The 19,223-nt window shown below is 43.5% G+C and overlaps 1 protein-coding gene and 1 pseudogene across 1 annotated transcript in view; both read right to left on the bottom strand.

Annotated features, from left to right (window-relative positions):
• The window catches only part of LOC137643132 (carboxypeptidase D-like), a 261,470-nt gene that overhangs the window by 219,513 nt on the left and 22,734 nt on the right, over positions 1–19,223 (bottom strand). Inside the window, exons 3-4 of the mRNA XM_068375982.1 lie at positions 16,101–16,340; positions 15,768–15,934 (exon numbers count right to left, since the gene is read on the bottom strand). Of these exons, the coding sequence (XP_068232083.1) occupies positions 15,768–15,934; positions 16,101–16,340 (407 nt within the window). The remainder of the gene's footprint in view (positions 1–15,767; positions 15,935–16,100; positions 16,341–19,223) is intronic.
• On the bottom strand, positions 9,263–9,381 carry LOC137643399 (5S ribosomal RNA; annotated as a pseudogene).

Raw genomic sequence — 19,223 nt, 5'->3', positions numbered from 1 at the left:
ATGTCAGTCGTTGAGTGCATTTTTCTAAATCCACACTAGATAGGTGATAAAATACCCTTCTTTTCCAAGTACTAAATCAGTCAAGCATTGACCATCTTCTCCATGATCTTACATAAGCAAGATGCATATGCAATTGGTCAATAGTTTGCTGCTAAAAACTTATCCACAACAGGTTTTTAAAAGGCTAAAATAATGGCTAGTTTTCAAACACTTGGATAACTATGATCATGCCATATTCTGTTAATATTGCTTAAAATAAATAACTTGGCACTAACAGGTGCATGTTTAATCACTGCATATGGAATTCCATCAGGTCCAGGGTCTGTATCATTACAAGTAGCAAGTTCAAAATCAAATCTCTTTCAGTAATGGAGAATTGTATGACTCTTCCTTCCTGTTGCATAACTAAAAATGTTATTTTCTTCAATGATCCTATACTGGTAGCCAGGGGCTGCTCCACACTTGCATGATACATTTGAGAAATAATCAGCCAGGACCTTGCTAACCTCGGTTGCTTCAGTCACATACTGACCATTCACCTTCAACGCTGGTGGTGGGTTGGGGTGAATTTGCCTGCTATGTTTTTTACTTTCCTTCAAACTGAAAATGGTGGTATTCTACTCTTAATGGTGGAAACAAAAGATACCCATGACTGGCGCCTAGCTTCTTTCATGGCATGATGAAACTGTGCTCGACATTTCTTGCACATAATTAAATTCTCCTCAGTACAGAGTTTGCGCAATACAGTTAAAGATCTTGTGGCTCTGTGCAGGGCAGTTAGTTCTGAAGACCACCATGGAACTGGTCGTCATTTGAATAACCCTTTTGTTTTGGGAATTGAATTAACTCCTGCTGTATGAAGAGTTCCATTCATTAAGTCAATGGCATCATCAACTCTTTCAAACTGTTCTGCATTCCCTTCAATTTCGCTTAGCTCGAGAAATCTATCCCAGTCCGCCTTGTCAAGATTCCATTGTGGCGATCTCTGTAAAGGTGGTTCATTCTTGGTGTTTATAATGACTGGTGCATGATAAGTAGTATGCCAATAATCTAATGTCCTCCAGTCAAAATCGAGATGGCAATTAAAGCTTGCAATTGATAGGTCATTACATGACAAGGTACCTATCTGGATATGAAAGTGTGTGGGCTCTCCTATATTAAGGAGTCCGACATCCTCATTTTCCACAATTGATGATAAAATATTACCCATTGTTTTTGCTAGAACACCCCATGAAGGATGTCTACCATTAAAACCTCCAAGAAAAATTGAGGGAGTTGTTGAATCACTTCTACTAAGTTATCATACAAAATGTTATCATTTGGAGGCAAGTACAGACAGCAGATGGTACATTTTCTCCCTATATCAATTTTTACAACCAATGCCTGCAGAGGTGTACGAATAGACAAAGATATATGGGAGCATCTCGACCAACGTACATGAGACTCTGCAATGGCTCCCTATGAGGTGATCATATGGTGTCCTATACAGTCAACCCTCCTTCTTCCCGGTACTTAGATTAAAGGCACAGCCGAGAAAAGGGGATTTTTGAGAATAAATGCTGCCCTAGCGTGGGCTAACTCTTAACCTAAAAAGTCACTGCCCCTTGCCATGAGCAGGTGCCTGAGCTGATGATTAACACAGTAAATACTGCCAAATATTGCTTTAATTTGGTTTCTAAAAACAGTACGTAATCATATGTATAGTGTACATTACATGTGCAAACATATACACTATGTACTAGACACAGTAAGGTTACAGTACAGTATTGTGCTAAGGTCAAGTTTTACCAAGTCGTTATCATCCCCCTTACTGTTCTGTATAGCAAAAGTTGTTCGTAACTAGTAACACTACTGTAACCTAATACTGTAGTGTATATTACTGTACTTAGTGTAAGTGTTCACAGTTTTCGTTCAGACAACTTGTAGCCTACGCGTTTTCTTGAAGCAAGACGCAACTTTTTACGTGTTGTCTCTTACGCAGTATGTTATATCTATTAATTTCCTAAACAGATTCTTTTAAATAAACAGACAAAAGCCATGCATTCAATTACTTTTCAACAGACACACACACACACACACACACACACACACACACACACACACACACACACACTCTTTCTCTTTCTCTCTCTCTCTCTCTCTCTCTCTCTCTCTCTCTCTCTCTCTCTCTCTCTCTCTCTCTCTCTCTCTCTCTCTCTCTCAAGTACTCGATAACACATCGAAAGGAAATCACTTGATTTGCCACTTGGTTTCCCCCAGAAATGTGACACCATCAGACTTACTTTCTTAAATTTACGATAAGTAATAATATTTCTATAATGACTATTCTGTTATCTTCAACCAGAAATATGATGTCACAAGACATGTGACGTAAACTTTACAAAGAATGATTTGCAAAATATATTAAGCCCTTTTCTTTCTCTTGCAAGAAAGGAAAGAAAATACTAATTTACTAAGCAAAAATATTTCCTTTATATAATGTGAAAATATATTATTTCTAGGAAAATATTTGTCCTATTAGTGTACTTTCTTAAGATAAATATCAATCTATTAACAGAGATGAAATAAAACTAGCGGAAAGTCAAATTTACGCCATGTAGTACTCATTAAAAATTATACAGACCCATGAAAGAATTTGTATCGTTACATGATCTATGGATTATGGCAATACTACTACTAATCGTTAGCCTATTGGAAGGAAAACACTCTATTGCCTGCTCGCTTTCCGCCGGTAATATGACGTCACTAGACATGATATGAACTTGACATATCTAAACTTTTCTTACTGTATTTTTTACTTAAAATGGATACTCTATATTACCAATAAAAGAAAATAGGTTCTTTCCAAATAAATATTTGTCCTATTAGGGTACAATATCCAAAATACTTGTGATGTCATCACAGTGAAAAAGTGGTTGTAAAGTCGAACAGTCACAAATGGACGAGTAACTGTACATACAAATACCAGTACCCTATACAGTAGTTTACCTACACTTATACAGTACTAGTAGACAATAAGTAATACATATATCAATTCCTTAACTTTATTCCTGTGGTTGACCTGCACACTGACATTAGAAGCAAAACTAAAAAAAAAGATAAAAAAGTATCCCAAAAAGAGCAGCACTGAAAACCTAATTTGTATCGTAAACAAAAGATGGCAAACATAGTGACTTTTAATGCACTGCTCCACGGTGTTAGTTGCTCTCCATGTTGGCAAATACTGTGAATGTACTTTTATTCATGGGTACCAATTTCCGTTGTTTTATAAAAAATGTTGGTTTGTGGATTCTTAAATTCGTTGATTTCCGTTTTGGAACTTTTACCTTTTTGGTTGTTAGTTGAACCCCAATTATGATAAAGTGTTCATTTGCAATGCATTGCTTTTATTCATTTATTAAAAATTTTAATAATTAACACTGATTAAGGGATTACTTATCACTACAAATGGTTTTTATTATACAGTAGACCCCCGGCATACGGCGTCCCCAGCTTACGTTTTTTTCACGTTACGGTGTGGAATACGATTTTTTTTCGTCCCCTCGTTACGACATTTTCCCCACCTTACGGCATCGAATCCTGAAACTCAAATTTGGCGGTTTCTACGCATACGACTGTGCGAGTCAGTAGCTTACCACCACGCTCATACGTCACTGCATACGTCACTAAGAAGGTGGTCTGCTATTGATCGGCGTCACGGCGTCACTAAGATGCCGATACGCTATTGGCCGAAAATCCTCCCACAATGCTTGAGAGAGATGCTGCCTCTCTCTCTCTCTTTGTCATAAGCGCACTTAGTTCAGAATCTCGTGTGCGTTTCGTAAAGACTTGATCTCGTGTGAGTGCTTGCGGTATTGTTATTTTTTGTGCATTTTAGTGCTTGATTATAACTTTAATTTGTTAGCCATGGGTCCCAAGATTGCTAGTGATGTTAAAGTCACAAGTAAGAAGATGATAACTATGGAAACAAAGCTGGAGATCAAAAAGAAATATGAAGAAGGCATGAGCATCGTTACCCTCCCCAATACGTACGGACGTAACCAATCTATGATTGGTACAATTATTGAGAATAAGGGAGCCATTAAAGCAAGTAAGTCTTCTAAAGGCATGACTGTCCTTAACAGTGGAAGGCCCTCAGTCAACGATGAGATGGAGAGACTCCTTCTTCTGAGGATTAAAGAGAAGGAAATCGCTGGTGATGCACTCATGCAATCGGTAATTTCGCACAAGGCGAGCGCCATCTTTTCCAATCTCGTGGAAGCCCAGAGAGACGGTGGAGGCGAAGGAACGTCGCAGCAAGCCCCCCAAGAGTTTAAGGCTTCTCATGGGTGGTTTGATCGGTTTAGGAAGAGGACTGGTATTCACTCAGTCGTCAGGCATGGAAAGCCGGCCAGTTCTGACAAGAAAGCAGCAAAAGAATTCCTCAAGAAGTTTGAGAACATAATTTCCAGAGAAACTGGCCTTTTCTGGAAGAAAATGCCCTGCTGTACATATATCACAGCTGAAGAAAGGAAACTTCCTGGCCATAAACCAATGAAGGACAGAATAACGCTCGCATTTTGTGCAAATGCCAGTGGGGACTTAAAAATTAAGCCCCTACTGGTATACCACTCAGAAAATCCTCGTGCCTTCAAGGCACAAAATATCACGAAGGAGAGGCTCTCGGTATTTTGGAAGTCTAATGCTAAGGCCTGGGTCACGAGGACCATATTTATTGAGTAGATAAACGTCTGCTTCGGTCCTGCTGTCAAGAACTATTTAGAAGAGAACAATCTTCTTCTGAAATGTCTCCTGGTGCTGGACAATGCCCCTGCTCACCCTCCTGGCCTCGAGGTCATCAATCATTCTGACTTCTCCTTCATTAAGGTTCTCTATCTGCTGCCAAACACCCCCCCTCTCCTCCAGCCTATGGACCAGCAAGTGATTGCCCACTTCAAGAAGCTTTACACGAAGCATCTGTTCAGAAGATGCTTAGAAGTGACTGAAAGCACTCAACTCATCCTCCGTGAATTTTGGAGGGGGCATTTTGACATCGTTTAATGCCTGAAGATGATCAACAAAGCTTGGAATGAGGTTTCACGGCGCACCTTGAGCTCCTCATGGAAGAAACTGTGGCCAGCTGTTGTAGCAGAACAAGACTTTGAAGGTTTCGATCCCTCAACCGAAGACGAGGCCGTTGATGATCCTGCCCCTGAGGGTGATGTTGAGGAAATAACTTCAATCGGGAGGTCCATGGGGCTTGTTGTCGATGAGGCTGACGTCCATAACCTTATTGAGGAGCACAGGGAGGAGCTTAAAGGAGTTAGAGGCAATACAGTTGACGATCATTCAAGAAGAGTACAGCTCTAGTGGAGGCGAGGACGGGGGGGGGGGAGACTGAAGGAACGACATCATCAGAAATAAGGGAAGCTATCGGTTGGTATGAAAACCTTACGAGTTTCATTGAAAAGAAACACCCAGAAAAACTTCACACAAGTCGTCTTATGCAGAGTGTTAATGATAAGTGTATGAGTCATTTTAGGAATATGTTGAGGAATCGTCAGAAATAGGCTTCTTTGGATAGATATTTCTCCAAAAGAGAAATGTCAGAAAGCAAAGACAATAATAGTGATTCTATCAAAAAAGCTAAAAAAGAGTAATTTTCTAAGTTCTAAAAAAAAATCATAAAAAAAAATTTCAAAAGACAAAAATAATAAAAAAAGCATTTTTAATTTCAAGTGTTTATTAGTAAGAATAAATTTATTATTAAGTGTACATAACATAATTAGCATTGATACGTTTTTATATCTACCGTCTACTCACCCCTCTGCCTCCACCCACTACCAGCTCAAGTCACGTCACTCCAAAGGTAAATAAGATTTAATTTTTCCTTTACTTTACAGTATATAATTTTCATTTATAATGTTATTTAATTATATACTGTACAGTACTGTACATGTATATTATATATAAGTATACTGTAGAACAGTGCTTACTATACTACTGTATTGTATTTTGTTACATTCTACTTTTCAATGTTTTTACCAGGGGTTTTTCACGCATTAACTATTCTATTGCCAGCCATTCGACATTTTCACCATACGATACCAACTCCGGAACGGATTAATGTGGTATGGCGGGGCCTACTGTATTTAATGTTTTTTATGAATAGTGCTGGAAACATGTCTTGCTTTATGCATATTAGTAGCTAATACTATTTTTGTTATGTAATGCATTGTTATTTATTGATGAAAACATTAAAATAAATATGAAATAAAAAACAATGATTTTAATTTTATTTTTATTCAGATAATTTATGAAAAAAGTTCAATATATAGACAAAAAAATATAGAAAAAATAAACTAGTAATCTCTGAAAATTACTAAACCAAAAAAATGACAAAAAAATTACAAATTCGAAGATAATTTGTATTTTTACTAACCATACGAACCTTAGCTATTTACATTGGGTTTACCTTTTAGCGTAGCTGAAATGGCGAGCCATTAGAATTTAACGAGGGTGTATTACCCCCGCGCTAGTTAGCGGGGGTAGGGGAGTGGTAGCTAGCTACCCCTCCCCCCCTCACACACCGGTGAATGCTTCACTTTCACTTAGAGGTAGGACTTGTCTTGGGGGACAGGGCTGGCGGGCAAATATATGTAAATAGCTAAGGTTTGTATGGTTAGGAAAAATACAAATTATCTTGTTCCGTAACCGAAATACAAACCACGCTATTTACATTGGGTGACTTACCCCTTAGGAAGGGTGGAAAGTCCCCAGCCATACTGGCTTTGGCTTTACCCGGGGACTCAGAATCCGAGTGAGTCGCACTCGAGAAAAGGAGTCCCTTCACCTCACAAATTCCTTGCTCCGCAAGGAACCGTGTGGCCTACATAAGCTTGTGTGTGAAGGAAGAAGTGTGACCCGTCCTAGGCAGTTGACCTGGAGTTCCAGAAGGAACTCTGGGTTAGGACGTTCCCAATACCACCTCGTCAGGGTATGGGGGACGCGACAGTATTGACTCAATACTCGGAACACAAGGAAGCATGGTTTACCTGCAGAGGTTTGAGGTCAGCTATGCAGAGACCAGGATGCTGCTTCCCAGTAGAGGGGATGATGAAAAAAGAAGTAAGGGCCAGACATACTTCTTTCGTTCATGCAGACTAAAACCTGATAACAATGCCCTCAACCTTCTGCTCCCTGTCCAAAAAGGAGCCTGAGGTTAGACCAGCTGTTGTGTAGCCACCACAGAGCGATAGAAACGTATCGAAACTCCTGTGGGTCACGGCCTGCAGGAAGCGGGCTGCGAAAGTCATTAGATGCTTCCAGACTCCAGCTTGTAGCACCTGCGTCACAGAGTAGTATTACTCGAAGGCGAGGGACGTTGCGATGTAACCGACATCATGCTGTAGGGCGACCTGACGGGGGAGGGTCTGGATTCAGGTCGAGATGAATGTCCTTGGGTCCGAGCTGAAGAGGTATACTGGTGACTCTCCCCCCTGTCCATCTTGTGCTCCCAACCCGGCTGCATGTGAGGACAAACTGCAGCTGTTCCCAAAGCTAACCTCTCGATTCCTTTACTGGCAAGAAGGAGAAAGTTTTGGGACATCAGATACAGAATGGTGACTCGAAATCTTGAAGGAATTGGACCGAAGGGCCGGGACCCCAAGATTCTGAGTCTAGCCAACACCTCAGGAGCGAACCTGAATGTTGCCTTCCCCCATTCCTTAGAAAGGGCGGAGTCGTACGAGACCAAGAAGATTGCTTACACACTGGCCGCAGCCAGAGTGAGCAGGAGCCCCAAGACGGAATACGATCAGAGGCCTGACGTAAAGGGTCTTGAGAAGATCTCTTAAGGGACTAAAAAGTCCGAGCCATGCTCCATGTTGGAGGTCTCACTCCGACTAGGGCAGGGATGTTCGCAGCTTCGCATGAGCGAGGAAAGGTCCAGCGGGAAGGAAAAAGTTATTCCTTTAAGCCTGAAGGTCAGGGAAAGGATGAGCGACAGGCTTCATTGCCGAGAGCGGAAAGGAGTTTCCTCCCGCCGAAAGGCAATAAGTTCGTTATTACTGGAGAAGAGGCCTCAAGGGAAGAGGTATATCTCCCACGACACCAACCACCGAAGACTCTCCACTTCGCCTGGAAGACCCCTGGGGATGACTATCGCAGATGACGCGACCTCCGTCCCGCGACTGTAGCGGGTTGTCTCTTCTTGAGGAGGAGGCGTAGTGTCTCCAGGCATGAAGCCGAAGTGACGCCCCAGCTCGTGAAAGATGTAGCAGTGTGGTTGTTTGAGTAGCCTGTGCCGTGGGAGAAGCTCTCTCAGGAGTTCCGTCAGGGGAAGCAGAGGGTCCGGAAACCGTTCTGCGTATAGTCCCAGTGGACCTCTCAGGGCCATTGAAAGGTTGACCGACAACCTGGTCTTGTTGAGACCCATTCTCAACAGACAACAAAGGAGGGAAGACGCAGGCGTCGATGTTGTCCCACCATTACCGGAATGCATCTTGCCAGAGTCTCGGGGTCTGAGACTGGGGGGAAGAACAGCGGAAGCTTGAGGTTCCAAGCTGTCGCGATCAGGTCCCCCAGGCCAGGACTTGCTGGTTACTCAAGGCCAAAGACCCCCAGGTACACTCTCTCTACGAGGCTCTGCTCGGATAGTCGGAGAGAACATCCCTCTGCCCGGAATGAGCGAGCCGATGGTGGTATTGAGAGGATCTCAAATCATCTCGGTATCTCTACTGCAAGATGCGAAAGTATGAAAATGCGTCCCTTGCTGGTTAGAACACGCCAGTACCATGAAGTCGTCGCGCACGGAGCGACTCGGCAGGAGCTGTAGGATCTGTAGAGGGGCCAGACTACGGCCCCTAAGCCTGCCTGAATGATGGAGAGGTATCCTTCAGGTCCTGACCATAGGCCTGGACCGGAACATGGCCCCCCCTTTTCTTTGACGAGTCCGAGAACAGCATAAAAAATGTGGGGATAGGACGAGAATATCCACTCCCATCAAGAGGTTCCATAGGTCAACCCCCATTGCAGGTCTAATCGTCCCGCTGGTCCCATAGGGGCCAGAAAGTCCGGTTAATGGTTGCTTTGAAACCACCGGAACTTGGGCCGCCCCACAGGGAACTTCTGAGGCGACCATTCGGAACTTTAGACGGGCCAATGAGGAAAGAGACCTAGGAAACGTTCCAAGGTAGGGCTGAAAGCTCTGCCCGACTGAAAACATGTACTGCGACTCTCCTCAGCCTTGCCACAGTCAACTGAAGGGAAGGCTCGGAGGAGGCGGCAACAGAATCTGGCGTCCCCAGGCGGTCACCCATCCAAGTACCAACCAGACCCAACGTTGCTTAACCTCGCTGGACGGACGAGAAGCGGGGTTTCCAACGTGGTAAGGCCGTCGACTCAATATCATGGCTAGATACTCAAGATGTTGAGGCCAAAGAAGAGAAGGCTCCTAGCAAATTACCATGAACCCCCACTCATGGTAATGATCCGGAAGCTTGTCCCGGCGTTGAAGAAGGACGAACTCGAGCCTACCGGAGTTGACCAGACCTCCAAAAGGCGAAGGAGGCGGCAGCCTGCTCCCGAGCGGCCATGAGAAAAGCAGGGAGAGTTCCCTGGGGAAAAACCTGCGATGCCATGGCGGGATCGCCACACTGCATCTTAAGCAGGAATACCTGCAGTCTAGGCTGAATTCCACGAGCTTCCTGGAAGATGGATAGAATGGAAACTGAAAGTACCCGTCCTTCCGATCCAGGGGCTAAGGAGTCCTGTCGCCTCGTTACCAGTCTGATCGATTTTGCTGTTCCACGCTGGACGAAGTTTTTTCGACAAACTTGATCAGGGCTGAGAGGTCGACTACGGAACTCCCGTCTCAGATACTTCCTTACAAGAAAGGATGGACTGAAGAAGCCGGGGGGTGAAGCCGTCGACGATCCTATGGAGGACCTTCTCCTAAGGCATGGATCATTCTGCCCAAACGGGCAAACTCTTGCCAACCCTATGGCATAGAGGTTCAGAGACACTGAATTCGCTGACAGAGACGGCAGGCGCGATATCCTTGGCTGATCACGGAGATCGTGCAGGAATGGGCATTGGGAAGCTGTTATCCGGATGAGTAACCTTAGGCATCCTCCCAACGTGAAACCTGCAAGGGGGGGTTGCCAATCCTAGAGTTCGTGAACTCTGCCGTTCCCTCTAGGACTATGCCCCCCCCCCAGGAGAGCCTCCCGTGCTACCTGTTCCTGACAGGAGGGGACTGCTATTGGACATCTTGACTCAGTTGTCGTAGCCGGTCCGATAACTTAGGCCGACGAGGCTGAAAGAAAGAGGCGCTGGAGGCCTGCAGGGTCTGGAAGAAAGCGCCTTGGAGGAGTGAAAACGGAAGTCAACTTCCTCCGCACAACCGCTGTCTATGCCTCTGTCCTTGGGCACACACAAACTCTTCCCCAGGATGGAAGGGTGTCTGAGCTTGTCGACATCCACGGATGAGACACCCGAAAGGAAGCCCTCGGTCATTGCGTCCAGATGGTCCAACATCGAGCTTGCCTGCAAGTTCGAAACTTGGCGACGAAACGCCAAGGTGCTTGAGCCCGAGAGGAGGAAAGTACCCATGACCTTCCTGTAGCTTCCTTGAACAAAACCTATTGTCACAACCGAGGAGGGAAAGGACCTGGTAAGCCCCTTTCACGAGTTGGAGCCGATGGAGAAATCTCAAACGGAAAGCTCCCTGGCAAAACCCTTCCAGGGAATGACAGGGAAGGGCTAACCCAGGTTCTGGAAAGAAGAATGTTGCTCAGACCTCCCTGAAGATTCTTCCTGCTCTTGCATGTGCCATGCTCTGCGTTTACGGGGTGAGGCCGTGTTCTGGAAATACGCTCCAGAAGACTCGCCAGGCTGGCCATGCTGCGAAACCCCAACGGGAATCGCGGTCGCAATCGCCCTGGCACTCGCGCGATGGTAAATCAATGGTTTGCGCGTGGGCGAACGTGGAAGCGCCCATGCGCGGGCACGCAGGAACGCAAACGAAGGTGCGCGAAGGAGCGCAGAAGGAGGGCGAGCGTGGTAGGAAGGGCGAGAGCTGGTGGTCGGCGAGCGATAACCCGTAGGCGAGCAATGGATACTGTAAGAATTAAGCCGACGTTCGCGCGATGAAACACCGTAGGTTCGCGCGATGGAACACCGTCGGTTCTCGCGACGGAACACCATCAGTTTGCGCGACGGAACACCGTCGGTCCGCGCGACGGAACACCGTCGGTCCGCGCGACGGAACACCGTCGGTCCGCGCGACGGAACACCGTCAGACCGCGCGACGGGACACCGTCGGACCGCGCGACGGGACACCGTCGGACCGCGCAACGGAACAGCGTCCGTCTACGCGACGGAACACCGTCCGTCCACGCGACGGAACACCGTCCGTCCGCGCGACGGAATACCGTTGGTTCGCGCGCGGGCGAACATTGGAGAGCATGTGCGCGATCGCGCATGAGCATAATCGTGCAGGCAAAGCGTGCGGTCGCGCGGGCACGTGGGCGTGTGTACGCGCAGGCACGTGGGCGTGTGTACGCGCAGGCACGTGGGCGTGTGTACGCGCAGGCACGTGGGCGCGTGGGCGCGTGGGCGCGTGGGTGAGCGCAGGCGGTCGGGAGACCGATGACGCGTAGGCGGGCGATGGCACGTTGACGAGCGATAGCGCGTTCTGGCGAGCGATGGCGTGTTCTGGCGAGCGATGGCGCGTTCTGGCGAGCGATAGCCCGTAGGCGAGTGAAGGCGCGTTGGCAAGCGACGGCGCGTTGGCGAGCGATAGCCCGTAGGCGAGAGAAGGCGCGTTGGCAAGCGACGGCGCGTTGGCGAGCGGTGGTGCATTAACAAAACGCTAGCGCTGGTGACGAAACGCGCGGCCGCGTAGGCGACTGCCAACGCGAGAGAGACTAGTGATGGTTAGCGCGCATCGGGCTAACAGAAGGCGCGCAGGTGCATCAGGAAGGTGAGCGCTGAAGCAAGCTGTTAATCCGGCGAACCTAAATGGTCAGAAAATCGTTAGCGCCCATTGGTGCGTGGAAGAAAAGGGCGCGCAGATGTGCGATGGCGATTGAAGAAAGCTGGCGCACAGAAGGACAGAAGTAAAGGTGAGCGCTGGCAAGCAGGAGGAAGATCTACGGCAAGACTCGGCTACCGGAGATCGTGGTCCACAGCAGGCGAGCGCTAGATCGCTACTGATGGTGTCCAGGGGAACTGACACGCGTGGCAGATTGATGGCGATCGTTGACGCGTAGGAGATTGCTGACGAGCAGGTGAACGTTGATGCGTCTATGGTCGCTGGCGAGCTGGTGATCGCTGGCGAGCAGAAGGCAACGCGTGGAAGCCTGTGCGTAGAAGAAGATTCCTTGTCCAAGACCTGAACCGAAGTTCTAGATCGCGAGGGCGAACGTGGGCGCACAGGGCGCGTAACAGGAACCAACAGGAACAGCAGAGATGATCATCATGAGAGCGCTGACGAACAGGAGAGCGCTGACGAACAGGAGAGCGCTGGCGAACAGGAGAGCGCTAGCGATCAGGAAAGCGCTGATGAGCAGGAGAGCGCCTGTGCCCTAACACTGAGCAGGAGAGCGCCTGTGCACTAACACTGAGCAGGAGAGAACACAGCAGAAGGGGGCGCAGGGGAACCCTGACACGCAAGGGAAGAACCCCCGTGGGAGGCAACCCTTTGCCCCGAAGGGATCGTTGTACGTCGGGAGACTGATGTCCGTCGGAAGACCGTTGTCTGTCCGTCGGGAGACTGATGTCCGTCGGAAGACCGTTGTCCGTCGGGAAGACCGTTGCCCGTCGGAAGACGAGGTCAGACTGCTGTCCATCTATACCAGGGGCGGAAGATCAAGAAGGAGGAGTTTTAGGCTGCATACGGAGATTCAAAAAGGCGTCTCTTGGCACCCTTATAGGGAGATGGGAGGCCCTTACGACGAGGCGGACGGTGAGCCTTACGGCGAAGGAGGCCAACAGCAACAACAGCAGAAGAATCCTTCGAAGAAGAGTCACTATGAGTGTACTCTCTCGCGAACGAAAGAGAAACACTTCGTAGAAGAGACTGGTCAGCTAGTGACCTAAAAGGAGCAATCCTCCGAAGAGGGCTCCTGCAGTTGCCCAGCCCCTTGCGCGAAACTGCAGGTGCGACCGCTCAGCACCAAGAGCATAGTCGCACGAAAAAAAGGCAAGAGAAGAACCCCCCAAAAGGGGAAAAACTCAAGCCTGGACAGGAAAACCTTCCCTCGGAAGGAAAGTTACCCACCGAAGGAGGCGAGCCTCCTGAGAGTTCTAAAATGAACTGGAGAGCTGTAAATCGTCACGGGAGTACTTCCAGAAGAAGGAGACACGCCCCTGACGAATATCCAAAGGGGAGGCAGCAACAGCCGAATACCCAGGCCTCAACAAGACAGCTCACACCGTTGTTACATTACAGAAACGAACTAGATCGGTAACTGTAAAAAAATAAAACAAAAATCATTAGTACACATTCATTCCCCCGGGAAGGCTCCTTAGAGGAATCCCGAGGGAAGGGAACACAAGAATTACACAACAGGCACGTGCCCTCACAACCACTTACACTCACGGAAGGAGAGCTGTAACCAACACAGAATTATAACAATTATAATTATGTAACTATGTAATTATGTAATTTAAAAATGAATGAACACTAAAGAAAGAACGAAAACCCTGAAAGGAATTGTTCTACAAAGCTGAAAAATCAACAAATACAATTAGATTCATAAACTAATTGAGACAAAACGTACGGCGTAGCAACCCCACCCACACGGGAAGGAAGCTACAAAAGGCGTAGTAACGTAGTAAAAGGGTGAACGACCTCAAAAGAGAGAGAGAAAGACCGAAGTCAAACTCGATCGCGACCCATGAAATTACACCATGGTGGCCTAACTGCCGAGGGCTCCACGGAGATATCGTACACTACACACACAAGCGCAAACTCTGAAAAGGAAACTTACTGATTTCTATACTCAAATATATACATAAACATGAGAAAATGTTTACATATATATTGAGTAAAAGAAAAGTAAGTGATTAAGTAAAAACAAAACAAACAATGGCTGCCAAGCGAGGACAGAGACAGAGACGTCTGTCCATGTCCGAGCCAAAAGTGAAAGTGAAGCATTCACCGGTGTGTGAGGGGGGGAGGGGTAGCTAGCTACCACTCCCGTACCCCCCGCTAACTAGCACGGGGGTAATACACCCTCGTTAAATTCTAATGGCTCGCCATTTCACCTACGCTAAAAGGTAAACCCAATGTAAATAGTTTGGTTTGTATTTCGGTTACGGTACAAAAACAAAATAATTATTATAGCGCACACCAAAATAAAACATATTCACGATAATAAATAAAGATAATTAGTAATCCACAATGGTTTAGAAAATGTAGGTCACCAACAGAAATCGAATGTGTCCATGTTCAATACCAAAATCTGACAGTGTATAAAAATTTTCGTTGGATTTGTAAATTCGTGGATTAGCCCACCCACGAAGACCACGAAAATTGGTATACCACGAACAAAAATACTTTCACAGTAGGTTGTCGTATCAACGAACCATACGTCATAGCTCGAAATGGAGATACGAAGATTTTGTTAGGAACCTTATGGGAACCCATTCCAAACGGCAAATAGGTGTAACCCAAAGACCTCTGTACGTTAAACCTGAAACTCAAAAAGTTTCTTATACCATCCTGACAGACTGCAAGCAAGGGAGTCCATTTTCAGAATTAGAGGTTCTATGTCAAGTTCAATAGTGCCTGAATTTGAAGGTTTCTCTAATACACACTAGCCCTGAAGCAGGACAGACAATATTTCTTTGGTATTCATGTCTTATTGGACTCCCTGTTCTAACTTTTTGCATAAAAGTCCTTGGAGATCACACAGCACATTAACCTAAAAAAATGATAGTAACAATCTATATAACTCCATCCCTATTAGATGAGATAGCAAAATGAATAATAATTCAATAAAAGCATAAAATGCCTGTTTGCTCTGGTCACTACCAAAGCCTCCCTGCAATAATTGAAATTAGAACATTAGGATTAAGGATTTTCAATAGTTGCAAAAAAGTGGAAGATATTTTCAAGGAAAGTCAGGAATGAAGCAGGAAATAGCAAAATTTTTCAACACTAACTATTTCCTTAAAAACAACACCAAAATTTTTTTTTCATACGTTAATCATTCTACTATCTAATAACCCAATCAAAATATTTTCAAAGGATTTTGTAAGATTAAAAAATTTTCTCAATTTGCTTTTATTCAAAATCTTTGGTTGTACTCATTTTAAAGGGCTTCATACGATTAAAGTCTATGAAGCATATGAGCCTGAGTATGGTAAGATTATTGAATGATAAAACATTCATAAGTTATTATCCATAAAATGACAAACCAATATTAAGATTTTAGTAGCAACTTGCAAATGTGATTAAACTGAACTTTACTGATAAATGCAATTTCATTAGCTGGAGTTTATATAATTTGGCTAGTGGTAAAATAAGAGCAACTTTTTACTGTACTTCTCCTTTCCTGATCACACAGAATTTTCCCTATCAAATTACTTCTCACAAAAGTTAGTCAATTGCTTGACGTCATAATTACTAAAAGTAGATAGTATATTGTTACACCAAAAATGGATAAAAAATCTGATACAACATAACTAAAGGATGCACACAAACTAAAACATAAGACTATAACTTTCATCATATAATTTCCACTAACTCATCTTCAACAGAAAACAAAGTTACCTACCCATCTGCATATACAGTCAAGACATGAGTGCCTGGAACCAAAAGCCTCCAATAATCGCCATCTGATGCAGATATTATGTCATGATTTATGCCTTGCACACTTACAGTGGCGTTACCAATGGGATTGTTGTTTTCATCAACAATAAATCCTTTAACACCAATATGTACCTGAAAAACAAGCCATCAATTACTTTTAGAAATGTTTCATAATATTTAAAAGCTTTATTTCTTCAAAGCATTTTATTTTTTCTTCTCTTCTAGGATATCATCAATCTTGTTTTCAACAAAAAAATCTTACCCAAAGTGATATGAACATCTACTTCAAGAATCATACCTGTTCCATGTATGACAGCAGAGAGTCCTTATTTTCATTCCAGTAATGTGGAAGTTCAGAACTATAAGGATACTTGTTGCATGAAATTTCTATAGTTATTTCAAAACAGTTAGTATTTAAATAATTCCAGTCCTGCATGCCACCAGATACGCTGTACCACACGGCTCCATTGGTGATTCCATCCCTAAACACAACATTGGGAGAATTGCAGGGTTTTCCTAAATGCATTTTAGGGTGAGCCTGTAAAGTATTCAAAGATTTAGATTTAACTTGATATTGAGAGAAAAATGTAAAGGAATTTTACCTCCAAATACAAAGCACATACACTTTATCTACAAAAAAAAAAATACATATTTTCTATAAAAAAAAAATTCACTTCTTACTTGGAATTCATTTAGCTATATCTTAGTAACCAAGAGTTTTTTTCACAAAATGGTACACATATTTCCCAGGAACAACTAGCCTACAAGTTGGAGGCAGCTGACTTGAGCTCAGCATACCCACTAACTCCCACTGTCGATAGAAAGGTTGGGTTGTTACAGGTCTCGTTCAACTTCAGTTAGAACATTTGTTATAGTAACAACAAATCTCATGCTAACTGAAGTTGAACAAGGGTTGTAACAACCCAACCTTACCACTTACAGTGGGAGTTGTGAAGCAAATTATGAGAGGACAATAATCCTGTCCTAAAAATTATGTTTATTTCTATTTGTTTCCTGAGAGTCAAAAAGGATGGCGGGATAGAAGTAAACTTTAAAAACATTTTATACTTTTGTATAAATTGTTAAAAGTTTACCACTGCTTTAAAAAAAATTACCTCAACTTTTCACATTTCTATCAACACTCAACTCATGTACTGGTCACATATATGAAACAAAAATGACAAATTTTGGGGTACTTTGAATCTTTACGAACTATACTAACCCAAGTTATTTACATTGAAAGTTTTATAACAGTGTTCCAACTTGCGCTATTATCTTCTATGTAAAGAATGAGGGATTGTATTTGTGTAGGAACAAATACAGTACATCCATATATTACTTTTTCCACTGCAAACCATTTAACTCATGGAAGAATAATGGTCAGGTCAAGAGTAACACAGAAAAAAATGAGAACAACCTAAGCCCTAGAGACAAAGAACTTCTTTCCCATCAGCTTTCAAAATCTAACCAATCCTACATCTAATATTACAGAAAGATAATATAATTAAATGATAAAATTAAACATAATTACAAATTAGCCTCACAAAAAAAAAAGAAATAACTCGTAAACCTAAGAAACTTTCCTAAAAATTATCTTTGTACATTTTCCATGTATACTATTGGACCTAAGCCTTAGCAACTACCTTTAGAAAATAATACACTTTTCAAATGATTTGAAGCAAACTCCAAGTTACAAGACCATGTAGCATCAACAGCAATGAGGCTCCTCCCCTAATATCATGTGCTCTAGCCTTTAGATGAGAAAAAATTATTAGTTTAAATGGGCATGGGTATCAATGATGAGACTCTTAATAACATAAAAAGGATGCAGCAATAAAAATAAAAAGGATGCAGCAATTTGGATTGAGTATTGGCTAGAACATTAATTCACAAAACAAGTTATGTCACCCCTTGCATTAACCTTTCTTCTGAAATATATACTTAGAGCTATAATGGGACCAAAAAACACATCTTTTGAATCCCTCTAAATCATAGCATTTATGAATATACTAAAATTATGCACAAAAAAAAAAAAAAAAAAAAAAAAAAAAAAACACCACCCTAACTAAACGTCTAGTTAAGATATAAAACAGTGTTTGGGACACGTCAACCTCTCAAGAATAGGATCTTAATTGACTATTTAAATCCGATACTATTGTTAAATTTGGGTCCCCTTAAATATTTAAAAACCACATCCAAATCCCAATGAAAAGCTCTATCCAAACAAGATTTCATTACTATAAAAGTTATAATAACCTCCCTAATGACACCACAAGTTGAGCAATCCATACCAATATGCTTCAATACTGAATTGAGCATAGAAAACCTTAGTATGAATTGCATCTTCTGTTCTTGATAATAAAAAGGGGAACTTTCATAAATCATGCAAAAAGTATTCAGCACAGACCTCTCCAGACATGCACCCATCATAAGTAAATATGTAATTTTGATATAGTTTAATTGTTGGCTTTCCGTGAAGCTAAATTTGATAATCTAGAGGGCTTCAAAACCGCTTTTATCTCCAGAGACAGCAGTCAGTCTCAAAGTGGCCAGCTGTAGCATGTTTAATACAGTATTTCCTGAGAAAGAATTTAACAACTCTCTGAACTGGCATCTCCTTGTTTTTTTTACTTATGTAAGAACAAGTGGTGGTAATGTCCATAATTAAGGCAATCACTTTTCCTACCACTACTGTAAATTCTCCACCTGAAGTAGTGGATTGAAAATTGCCAACAGTTCTAGAAATTTATGTGCATCTACTAGTACTGTCCTGAAAGGTGAACTTTGTTAACCCCTTTAAGAGTCACACCTCAATCCATGTTAGAAACATGGGAACAAAGACATGTCCAGAATCTTCACGGCTAAAGTGATTCCTGGTAAAAGTCAGACTGGATGCTTTCACCAAGCTAATATATTTAATTGATCTTGGTTTTGGCATGGAAGGGTACAGTCTTCAGACCTGTCACTTTGACCTTATGATGAATTGGATAAACTGTAAAGCTTTTCTATGGAGGCCATCGTCCCCAATAGCCACATCCACGAATGTCAGGTTAGCTATGCAGTAATTTTGACCTGCATTAGTTTTTGAAACAACTTTACTTTTTTCTCTAAAAGAGAACAAAGGAAAGGAATTGTATTATCTGATAAAAGAAACAGAGATGGAAGGGAAATTTCATAATCATCTTGCACCAAAGCAAAGGTTCAAGAGGTAACAATTCCCAATTCCGCCAATCGAGCTAATCTGCTTACTACAGAACTGTCTTGCACCTGAGCTGCGAGATCTTTTCAAAGAAGTTGCTGTTATTCCAGAGGAACACAATTAGAAAAGACCGAGAAACACTTCTTCCCCCAAAAAAGAAGATGCTAAGGAGGAGGTTGGTGAAGAATGGAAAAATTTACCAAAGAAAAATAAAATATACAG

This window comes from Palaemon carinicauda, chromosome 6 (genome assembly GCF_036898095.1).
Source record: "Palaemon carinicauda isolate YSFRI2023 chromosome 6, ASM3689809v2, whole genome shotgun sequence".
Classification (NCBI taxonomy): Eukaryota; Metazoa; Arthropoda; class Malacostraca; order Decapoda; family Palaemonidae; genus Palaemon; species Palaemon carinicauda.
This window is presented reverse-complemented; position numbering and strand designations above follow the sequence as displayed.